The sequence below is a fragment of the Pelophylax lessonae genome (genome assembly GCF_965119305.1).
Source record: "Pelophylax lessonae genome assembly, chromosome: 3".
Taxonomy (NCBI): Eukaryota; Metazoa; Chordata; class Amphibia; order Anura; family Ranidae; genus Pelophylax; species Pelophylax lessonae.
The window spans coordinates 646,740,720-646,753,003 of record NC_138770.1 but is presented as its reverse complement, the minus strand read 5'-3'; the positions used below and the strand labels follow the sequence as shown (position 1 = coordinate 646,753,003).

General features: G+C 43.1%; 1 protein-coding gene across 1 annotated transcript in view; it reads right to left on the bottom strand.

Moving 5' to 3' along the window:
- Positions 1-12,284, bottom strand: part of FOXN2 (forkhead box N2) — a 95,937-nt gene that overhangs the window by 42,413 nt on the left and 41,240 nt on the right. Inside the window, exon 2 of the mRNA XM_082252348.1 lies at positions 1,053-1,591. Within this exon, the coding sequence (XP_082108474.1) occupies positions 1,053-1,577 (525 nt within the window). The 5' untranslated portion in view covers positions 1,578-1,591. The remainder of the gene's footprint in view (positions 1-1,052; positions 1,592-12,284) is intronic.

Sequence of the window (12,284 nt, the reverse complement as noted above, 5' to 3'; positions counted from 1 at the left end):
TAGTAAGATACATAAACATATCACATAGTTTGTAGAAGCTATAATTTTTGTGCCAACCAATCAATACATGCTTATTTGGATTTTTATTTTTTAACCAAAGATATAAAAAAAAACGGAATACATAATGGCTTACATTTAAGAAGAAATATGATGTTTACATTTTTGATTGAATAGGTTTTATAGACGTTGAAAAAAAAAATTGTCAGCTTTTTTTACTTATAGCACAAAAGCTTAAAAAAAAAAAAAAAAAGGTGGTCAAATACCCCCAAGCTCTGGTTATGAGAAAAAAAAAATAAACTATCTGGGTACAGTGTTGCATGACCACGCAATAGTTAAAGTAACGCAGTGCCATATTGCACAAAATGGCCTGGTCAGGAAGGGGGGGGGGGGTAAATCTACCGGAGGTCAAGTGGGTAAACCCAACAGCAAGAATGCAATATATTGCAGCTTACCAATCATTAGATGTGGTGGCTGCATCAGTTTTCTTTTCTTTGGTTTTCCCCCCTCTGTTTTCACCTGGTGATTTGGCCAGTGGCACATCTCCTGTATTACTGAGACACAACTCTATAGGAATGAGCATAGGGAACACAGCAGCATTGTCAGTCGGGAAAAGGGGGGGGGGGGGTGAACAAATGAATAAATGAAAGCTGATCATTTTAATCACCCCTGCCAGTGTTAAGTGCTTTGTCTCATCCATGTAAATGTATACATTCTGCTGTGTAACTGGGGCTTTGGAAAAACAACAGACTTGCTGGCTGGATCACCAGAGGAAAAACAGAAGAAAAAAAAATCCTAAAAAAGGAAACAAATGCAGCCATCACATCTAAGAATTGGTAAGCTGCAGTATAATAAAATGTTGGCTTTTGCATTTAATACTGCTGTAAATGAAAATGCAGTATGCTTAGGTTTGTGACCCCCCATCCCTGGAAATAGTGTATAAAAAAAAAGGGGGTGTCGGCAAATCCAGGTCAACTTTTTCTAACCTGAAATCTTCCTCACATCTGTTCTGATCATAATACAAGTGTAACTTCAATGCTGACCATATCACTCACCTTTCCATGACTTCTTTCAACTTTCTGAAAGCATTTGTTTAGAGAAAGGTTGTGTCTGACGGAGTTCTTCCAGCCGGTGGGTGCCGTGGCAAAGTAAGGGAACCGGTCTAGGATCCAGCTGTATATTTCTTTTACAGGCAGACATTTGTTAGGGGAGTGCTCAATCGCCATATAAATGAGGAGGCTGAAGGAATACGGAGGTTTTGAGGAGGCAGAAGACTTTTCTGTGTTTCGACAACCTGATGGTGAATTGTCACCTTCGATGTCATATAAAGGATTATTGGCTGCAAGTCCCTCACTTCCAAGGCTGAAATTATTCAGCAGGTTTGTACTCTCGTGAAGCCAGTTCAAGTTTGTTAGCTCTTCATCTCCTGAGCCACAGTCCACAGCTGAGGCCTTTGGCCTGGCTGCGCCAACCTCTTCTGGCAGGCTACCCATCGTATCAATTTGACTCAAACCTGCAACTCTCTCTGCTCCGGGAGTTTCGACGTTCTTGTCAGGAGTCATTCCCGTAACCGGACCCATGCAATCTTATCACTCTGTAACAAACACAACAAAAGACATTAGATTGATTGATATGCAACTCATATGACACATTCAGTAAACACATGTATACATATACATTTTATTTTGATAGTTTTTATTATAGCTACATGAGTTACTAATTTGAAAAGGAGTTGTAAACCTCAGACATGAAAAAATGAACAAAGCCAATTCCTCTATAGTGTGTATGTTTCTCAATACAGAGCACTAAGTCATTTCTGTGTGCTGCCTCAATCCTCTGCAATCAGCATGAGTCAGTAGTATGGGTGGACACCTATCTGCTGATAGCACGCCCAGAAGCTGTTTAGCAGTGAATGCCGCGCCTGCACCGGAAGGGACGAGCGGGGCCGGTGCAGGCGCATTGACTCTTGGGAGCATGACGTTCAGCTCCCAGGAACCATCGCAAACCGGAAGTGACTACGCGGGCCGCGACCGCAGAGGGAAGGAAGGTGAGTATATTTTCAATATATATATATATATATATATATATATATATATATATATATATATATATATATATATATATATATATATATATATATACATATACACACATATACATACACACATTTACAAAAAAAAAAAAAAAAATCGCCAGTATCCTTTTCTTTTGCAGGTTGCCCTCAGCAAGCGGATGGCCCAAAATCGATTTTGAGGCCGGAACTCCGCTTTAAGGATCTGAGCGACTTTGACAAGGGCCAAATTGTAATGTCTAGTTGACTGGATCAGAGAAACTACAAAACTGAAACTGTTGTGGGGTGTTCCTGTTCTGCAGTGGTCATAACATACCAAAAGGTGGTCCAAGTAAGGAAAACTGGGGAACTGGTTGGCCAAAGCTCCTTGATGCACATGGGGAGTGAAGGATGACTTGTGTTGTCCAATAAAATAGAAATAAAATAGAAAACCTACTGTAGCTCCAATTGCTAAATTCTAAGTTCTGATAGAAAGGTGTCAGAACACACAGCGCATCTTAGTTTGTGGTGTATGGGGCTGCTGTGTAGCCGCAGACCGGTCAGGGTGCCCATGCTGACCCGTGTCCACAGCCAAAAGCACTTACAACGGGCACATGAGCATCAGAACTGGTCCATGGAGCAATGGAAGGTGGCCTGGTCTGATGAATCACGTTTTCTTTTACAGCATGTGGATGGCCGGGTGAGGGTGTCACTTGGATGCCACCAGAATGCACCGTGCTGTCTTTGCCCCATATGTATATTTTACTTGTTGCCATGGGTGATTTTGTACAAACTCCTACATGCTCATAAAAAACAGATCCCATCTGCTTATACGTGTTAGTGAAGTACAGTGCAGCTTTACAGGAAAGTTTTTTCCTTCTTGACATTACAACTGAACAAAAAACCATAAAGTACCCAAGATGACGGATCATATATGAAACTAAAATATGTAAGGAAGTGGATGCGTAAGCCATACTATAATATTAAAAATGTATGCCCAATTGGGAGAACACCTACTTTCAGTTGTTACATATTTTCATACACCTAGCAGAAGAAAAAAAATAAAAAATTGGCACTCAGATTTTAGATTTTTGAAATTTCTACACTGTACAACCCTACAATTTCTTTTCGTTTTAGGATTTCAACACTGTCCTAATGAAGGGTTAGAGGTTTAGAAGCTGGCCTTCTAAGAAAAGCCTGTCCTTAGGGCGCACAGAATCTTTTTTTTTTTTCTTTTAAAAAAAAAAAGGTATGCGAATGGGATCACCTAGGCATGTAGTTGGGGTTTCTAAAATTTGACTGCAAAAGTAGAAATACACTTTAAGGCAGAAAGGTGACCTTCTATCTCAAGATTCTTCTTAGTCATCTTTCCCTTTCCTCCATTCTTCAACAAATAAATCCAAAGTACTCCCATAGACAGCTGATATCTTGGCTTCCAACCCGACTTAACTTTCACTCCCTCTCATAGCGGCAGTGTGACCTCGCTCTCTAGTGACAAACATTTTCTACAGGCTTAGGAGCTGATCTTCACTAAATAGAGATGATTACAAATCCCAACTGTGCTGGCAGTTTAGCACCTGAAGGCAAAACTAAAACGAATACAGCTGTCTGTAGGGATTTACATTTCTTTTTTTAAAAGGAAAATACCAAGTTCATGAACTGCTATTGGGAAATTTAGAAGAAAATTATTACATATACAGAATATAGTATAGTATATTATATATATATATATATATATATATATATATATATATATATATATATATACGCACACACACACACACACACACACACACACACACACAGTATCTCACAAAAGTGAGTACACCCCTCACATTTTTGTAAATAATTTATTATTATCTTTTCATGTGACAACACTGAAGAAATGACACTTTGCTACAATATAAAGTAGTGAGTGTACAGCTTGTATAACAGTGTACATTTGCTGTCCCCTCAAAATAACTCAACACACAGCCATTAATGTCTAAACCACTGGCAACAAATGTGAGTACACCCCTAAGTGACAATGTCCAAATTGGGCCCAATTAGCCATTTTCCCTCCCCGGTGTCATGCGACTCGTAAGTGTTACAAGGTCTCAGGTATGAATGGGGAGCAGGTGTGTTATATTTGGTGTTATCGCTCTCACTCTCTCATACTGGTCACTGGAAGTTCAACATGGCACCTCCTGGCAAAGAACTCTGAAGATCTGAAAAAAAGAATTGTTGCTCTACGTAAAGATGGCCTAGGCTATAAGAAGATTCCCAAGACCCTGAAACTGAGCTGCAGCACGGTGGCCAAGACCATACAGTGGTTTAACAGGACAGGTTCCACTCAGAACAGGTCTCGCCATGGTCGACAAAAGAAGTTGAGTGCACATGCTCGGCGTCATATTCAGCAGTGCTGCCAGCATTGCTGCAGAGGTTGAAGGTGTGGGGGGGGGTCAGCCTTACAGTGCTCAGACCATACGCCGCACACTGCATCAAATTGGTCTGCATGGCTGTTGTCCCGGAAGGAAGCCTCTTCTAAAGGTGATGCACAAGAAAGCCCGCAAATGGTTTGCTGAAGACACGCAGACTAAGGACAGGGATTACTGGAACCGAGTCCTGTGGTCTGATGAGACCAAGATAAACTTATTTGGCTTAGATGGACAAAGACAAGTGTGCCTTTCCTACAATCAAGCATGGTGGAGGGAGTGTCATGGTCTGGGGCTGCACGAGTGCTGCCGGCACTGAGGAGCTACAGTTCATTGAGGGAACCATGAATGCCAACATGTACTTTGACATACTGAAGCAGAGCATGATCCCCTCCCTTCGGGGACTGGGTATTCCAACATGATAACGACCCCAAACACACCTCCAAGATGACCACTGCCTTGCTAAAGAAGCTGAGGGTAAAGGTGATTTACTGACCAAGCATGTCTCCAGAGTTAAACCCTATTGAGCATCTGTGGGGCATCTTCAAATGGAAGGTGGAGGAGCGCAAGGTCTCTAACATTCATCAGATCTGTGATGTCGTCATGAAGGAGTGGAAGAGGACTCCAATGGCAACCTTTGAAGCTCTGGTGAACTCCATGCCCAAGAGGGTTAAGGCAGTGCTGGAAAATAATGGAGGTCACACAAAATAGACACTTTAGGCCCAATGTGGACATTTTCACTTAGGGGTGTGCTCACTTTAGTTACCAGCGGTTTAGACATTAATGACTGTGCGTTGTTATTTTGAGGGGACAGCAAATTTGCACTGTTATACAAGCTGTACACTCACTACTTTACATTGTAGCAAACTGGCATTTCTTCAGTGTTGTCACATGAAAAGATATAATAAAATATTTACAAAAATGTGAGGGGTGTACTCACTTTTGTGAGATACTGTATACATATACACACACACACACACACACACACACAATATTGTTAAAGTATTAGGATGCTTGCCTTTACACGAACATGAATGGCATCCCAGACTTAGTCCGTAGGGTTCAATATTGAGTTTTAGGCATATAGACGTGGTGAAGGTGACTTGCTGAAGTTCAAACTGATCATCAGAATGTGGAAGAAAGGGGATTTAAGTGACTTTGAACATGGCATGGTTGTTTGTGCCAGACAGCCTGGTCTGAGTATTTCAAAAACTGGGATTTTCACTCACAATCATCTCTCGTGTTTACAGAGAATGATCCGAAAAAGAGAAAATATCCAGTGAGCGGTAGTTGTGTGCCTTGTTGATGTCAGACCAGAATGGGCAGACTGGTGCGAGATGATAGAAAGGCAACTGTAACTCAAACAACCACTCGTTAAAACCAAGGTATGCAGAATACCATCTCTGAACACAAAACATATTGCTGCTATAGCCCACCTGCTTCAAGGTTCAGACGACCACACCGGATGCCACAATTCTCAGCTAAGAACAGGAAACTGAGGCTACAAGTCACACAGGCTCACCAAAATTGGACAATAGAAGATTGGAAAAATGTTGCCTGGTCTGATGAGTCCTGATCCTGCGACATTCAGATGGTGGGGTCAGAATTTGGCGTAAACAACATGAAATCATGGATCCATCCTGCCTTGTATCAACAGTTCAGGCTGGTGGTGGTGTAATGGTGTGGGGGATATTTTCTTGGCACACTTTGGGCTCCTTAGTACCAATTGAGCATCGTTTAAATGCCACAGCCTACCTGAGTATTGTTGCTGACCTTGTCCACCCCTTTATCACTACAGTGTACCCATCTTCTGATGGCTCCTTCCAGCAGGATAATGCACCATGTCACAAAGCTCAAATCATCTCACCACTGGTTTCATGAATATAACAATGAGATCACTGTATGCCAATGGCCTCCACAGTCACCAAATCTCATCCAATAGAGCACCTTTGGGATGTGGTGGAACGGGAGATTGGCATCATGGATGTGAAGCCGACAAATCTGCAGCAACCGCGCGATGCTATCATGTCACTATGGACCAAAATCTCTGAGGAATGTTTCCAACACCTTGTTGAATCTATGCCATGAAGCATTAAGAATTCACACTCCAATCTTCCTGTATTAATCAATGGCTAACTTTACATGACTTGGATTTTACATGCCCTACAAATTTGGCATTTGTCTGGCATGGATGTAACCTAACTTTCTATATAATGCAGCTTATATGACAACTGGTGCTGCATGAAACATTTGCATTTCCCGTATTCCTGCTGACAAAAAGAATACATCGCCATATGGTCGCTCAGCTGACCTCTCCAACAGACATTTGGAAGATGTGAAATGGACACAATTCCCATGGCTCCCCTAAACCAAACCAATCTCCATTACATTTCTGAGTATTAGAAAGGATGCATCAGACAAAATGAAGCAAAGCTTGCCAACTACTTCATGCACTGAACAAACCCAATATGTTGAGATATTACAAAAGAAACATTTATCTCTGTTTCAAGCAGACAAACCCGGGCAGCTGCAATTCACACCCCATTGGGATAACCAAGTAGCTCATAAATGCAAGTTCTGGCTCAAATATTGGGGGCCATTTATTTTTCTCCGCCTTTTGCTACAGAACTGACTTTGCAGATTTATGGCAGTTTACAGGACATGCGTGAGAACACTGAACAATATCCCGCCACGCTATTCATGTATGTAGGAAATTTAACAAGCAAACAACATTTTTTGCCTTGTAAGCAGCTACACTGAAAAGATTACAATGGCTGAATAAACGCTCCCATAGTCAGCTCAAGTTCTAAAAGGGTCCCGTTTATGGAGAGGCAAAATGGTCACTTTGTTCCCAGTTAGGATTTTAACCACCTTTTTACTTTATCCTAGTCATAGTTGCTATTATGAGAAATTAAAGTGATTGTAAAAGGACTTTACTAGGAAATAAGAAACACGTTATACTTACTTGTTCTATGCAATGGCTTTGCACAGAGCATCCCCGATCCTCCTCTTTTGCGGTCCCCCCGCTGGCACTTCTGGTTCATCCGGCCTTTAAATCCTACTTGCTAGAGGGGTGCTTGTGCAGGCTCGATCCCATGCCGCACTTTGTGCGTCTACAGACCGTGCGCGGCTTGGTCCCCCCCAACTCACTAGATTTGATTGATAGCAGCAAGAGCCGATGGCTCCCGCCGCTCTCACTGAGCCCAGTGTGAAAAGAGCGAGCGAGTGAAAGAAAGAGCGAGCGAGCGAGCGAGCGAAAGAGCAAGCAAGCGAAAGAAAGAAAGAAAGAGCAAGCAAGCGAAAGAAAGAAAGAGCAAGCAAGCGAAAGAAAGAAAGAGCAAGCAAGCGAAAGAAAGAAAGAGCAAGCAAGCGAAAGAAAGAAAGAAAGAGCAAGCGAAAGAAAGAGCGAGCAAGCAAGCGAAAGAAAGAGCAAGCAAGCAAGCGAAAGAAAGAGCAAGCAAGCGAAAGAAAGAGCAAGCAAGCGAAAGAAAGGAAGAGCAAGCAAGCGAAAGAAAGAAAGAGCAAGCAAGCGAAAGAAAGAAAGAGCGAGCGAGCGAAAGAAAGAGCGAGTGAGCGAAAGAGCGAGTAAAAAAAGAGAGAGAGAAGTGTTGCTGTTCTCATACACAGTGCTGGAGCGAGATTGTCTCAGGTAAGTATTTAGGAGGGGAGCCTTTACAACCACTTTAAGTTCCCTGTTTTTATTCCAAATCTGTCACAAGCCTGGGCATATCAAAAAAAGAAGGACTGTAAAATTTTTCTTTAAGTCCCGGTTCACATATGTGCGATGACAGACATTGCATGTGATTCGGAGTGCACTGCTCTACAAATCCCATGCGATGTCTGTGCGATTTGCATTGAATTCAGACACAACTCGCACAGGACCCTTTTTAGGGTCCACACTAGTTGTTCACACCTATGCAATCCGATTCCTGTGCAAACTGTCAGATCGCACTGCGATATGCGATCTGATCTGGGGGTGTCGTTAACTGAATTGACACCCCCAGCGTATCGCATATGGCAGTGTGAACTGCCTGTGCTGCGGATGCGATGTGCGAACACGCAGTAGATTCGCAGTGTTGGGACTCTGGATTGAGACAAGTACACACTATAGAGGGATATGCTTTGTTCATATTTCATGCCTGAGGTTTTTAACCACCTTCAAACATGTGGAGCTACAATGCCATCTTCAGGAGTCTGAGACACTGGCAAAAAAAAATGTAAGCCAGCCCGTATAGCTCTGCTTTCAAACACCAAATGCTTCACTTTTGTAAGAAAGCAGTACAAGAGCCAACAATACAGAAACGGTGTCCCCCAATGGACTAGAAATTTTGCGCAAGTACAGAAAAAACCCTTAAACTAAGAGAAATGTAATGTTCATGCTAAGGAGTGGGTGGGGTGATCTACAACGCCTGTATGAAAGGGTAGGTAGGGATTCGGATATATAAAAACACAAACTGGTGTACAAGCACATCAGGATTGCAAGACAGAGTCCTTCCAACCAACGCCCACAGGTGTTATTTGTTAGGGGTGTGGTAACCACTGTGCAAGCCTGCCTAACCAGTTCTAAAATATACAATTCTAGCAAACATCCAGCTTACCGCTGTAAAGGACAGACTACTCTGCCCAGCAATACTAGTTTTAGTATTAGGAATATACACCCAATAGAGAATAGAGTGAAGGAAACATCTAAGGAGACTTCCTCAAGAGAATCTTTCTTCCAGTAATTAGATCTGGCAGGATTGCACGAGAAGGGAGGACAATGTTAAAAAGGGATTTCCCCCTAAGGATCCCACAAACACTGAAGGAGGGAAAAATATGCTACACATGAGGAAGGGGTCAAGATCCACAGAGAGTGAATTCTAGCAAAGATCTCAGCCTTGCAGTCCCCATTCGAAGATGGCCCAAGATCACTTGGACTAAATAATTAATTCAGATCTTCGGATGCCAAAAAAAGGCAGGAGCTCCCTCTGGATAGGGATAGAAGCTGAGGAGAATAAATCGGCACAAGGGATACACTTAACCGTGTTGGAGTTTGAGTGGGATACCATTCCTAAGGACAGGCTCACATCAGGGAAGGAATCAAAGATTCAAGGGTGCAGAGAAGCCAAAACAAAACCAAGAAGATGCACAATAGGGTGCAGGTAAAACTAGAAGAGTAAGGGGATCTGACTGACAGGTCTAGAAAAGAAGCATCCAAGCTTCAAGGACTTAAATTACCAAGGGATCTACTAGGATGAACAAGACCCCACCTGCAAAAGTGGGAGCGAACTTTCATGATGAAGGCTAATGCCTCGTACACACGCAACGATTGTTGGCCATGAATTTTCGGCCAACGTCCGATCGGCCGTTTTTCGGCTTGTTAGTATGATGCTTCCGACAACCGTCTCCGACTTTTCGGCCCGAATAAAATCTGGTGTGCAGGCTATAAAATTTTTGTTGGCCGTCACCACAACGGCCGATTTTCCGTCAGTCAGTACAGATTTCGGCAGACAAAAATCTGATGAGCAAGACTGGGCATGCTCAGAAAAGAAAAAACACACGGAAAGTAAACCAGCACGTGACATCACTTCTGCAGTTGGTTTTTGTTGGCCGAGAAAATTCGGTCGATCGGTCGGCCGATAATCGTTGTGTGTGTACGGGGCATAAGTAGCTAAGAGGGCTTCTGGGTTTGGAATCTGTAGCTTGAGTGGGATGTAGACTCTAGCCGTCTACGAGGTACTACTGCAGAAGTAAATGAAGGCTGGGGTTCCCTCCACCCCATCCACAAATCTCATGCATTGAAGAAGGCATACAGTATTAGTATCTGGTTAACAGCAGGTCTAAAGAGACATCTTGCCTTAACCCCTTGGTGTCAGCTCCTACCAGACCTTTAAGGGGGGTCTGAAAGAAATGTGGTGGAGAAGTTTCTCATCATGTGACCACTGTGGCTGTGTCTTGCAACGGTAAGATCAGGAGCCCCGCCCACCTGCTCCGGATTGTAAACAGTGCCTGGAAGCGGTCAATGGCAGCTCAGTCACTGTGCTGAAAGCATGCAAAGAGATCTGTATGTATATGTATAGCCGTTGGTAAGGCCCATTCCCTGTACTGACACATATGCATGCTATGCTGCCAGGTAGAAAATAAGGGGCTAGCAAAAATATTAGTGTTGATGTAAATTCTAGAGCAGAGCTAAAGAAAAGAAGTCCAAGGTGGGAGTATAACCTAAAAGTTTAGGAATTTCTGCAATTCCTGTATCTCCCCCCCCCCCAATGGACAATAAATGAAAAACAAATTCAAAAGCAACAGCCATTGTAACTGAAATAACATATGACCAGGTGATCACAAAGATAAAGAACTTGAGTAAAATTCAAACTTCAAATTTTTTGATCATTTTAGCTCAGACCACTTTTGTCCACTTACTTCCTACTGATCCTTTAAAGGATGAGCTATGTTAATGACCAAATTGATGGACTGAACACACAGAGCCAAGCTAATCGTTATGGAAAAAAAAGTCAAGAACTTCAGAAGCAAACAGCGAAGCCTTCAAAGCCGACATATACCCACTGCAGAAAACCATTTTTACTGAAGGAAAGGGACAGGTAAAATATGGGATGTTGTATTATAGGTAAGATGGCCATGTCCAATGGGGCAGAGGCACAACTAGAACCTTCAGGGCCGCACAGCAAGGAACCATGATGGGCCCCCCCCCCGCCATCAAAGCCCCAGGCTTCCAAATTTGGGAGGGCGTCCATGGACATCCTCACAGAACCCTGTCTCCTGCGTGCATTCAGTGCACTCTGTTGTGTCCTTTGAATGATCACAGATCACGGAAAAAGGGTCAATCAGAGCAGCCCTTTACCATGTGATTAGCGGATCACATGTTAACAGACTTGCCGTTTATCGGCAGCCCTTTCCTCCCATGCTGGGTCTGCCTGAAGAAAGGTGAGCAATCAAACAGCAAGAATGTCAGTGCATTGTTTACACTGATAATCTGTGCTCTGATCATCAGTGCCACCTATCAGTGCGAATCAATGGGGCCAATCAGTGCCAATGGGGCCCATAAGTGCCAATCAATGAGGCCCATAAGTGCTGCCTATCAGTGCTCTCCTCCTGTGTGCACTTCATGAAGTGTGAAGCTAATGAGCTCACACTTCCCGCACTGCACACAGGAGGAGGAGAGAGGTGAGGGGGAGAAGGAGCAGATCGGCTTTCTCCTCCCCCGTCCCTATGAGGGAGGAGGGGGGAACTGTCAATGCCGGCTCTGAGCTACATGTGAGAGACAGTCTAAGCTCAGAGTTCTGCGTCTAGCAACCCCCTGCAGCCCCCCCCCGACACAAGGGGGGGGGGGACGCCAAAGCCCAGTCACAATTGCGACCCTGGTAGTCCCGCCACTGATATGGGAACCATAACTAGGTCCTAGCTAGAAGAGAAACTCAAGAGCCATGTTCAGCTCATATTTCAGCTCATATACGTGGACATCGCCTTCACCCAAGCATTTTGCAACTCCAACGTCATCAGGGGCCTGGAATGGCGAAACTTGGACAGAGAGAATGGGTCTTTCTCTTTATAATTGTGTATATATTATATATATATATATATATATATATATATATATATATATACACACACACACACACACACACGATAGCTATTTTAATCACAGAATAACATATATTGATTTTATATAGACAGCGGTTAAAAACAAGTTTTTCTTTAGTTCTGTCATGTATCATCTGTGGATTATTTTCTGCAGCCACTTGTTAAGTCGTAAGGATAACGAAAACTGTTTTGAATTTTTCTAATATATCTCACAAATAGCATAAACCTTCTCTAATGAAAAAAAA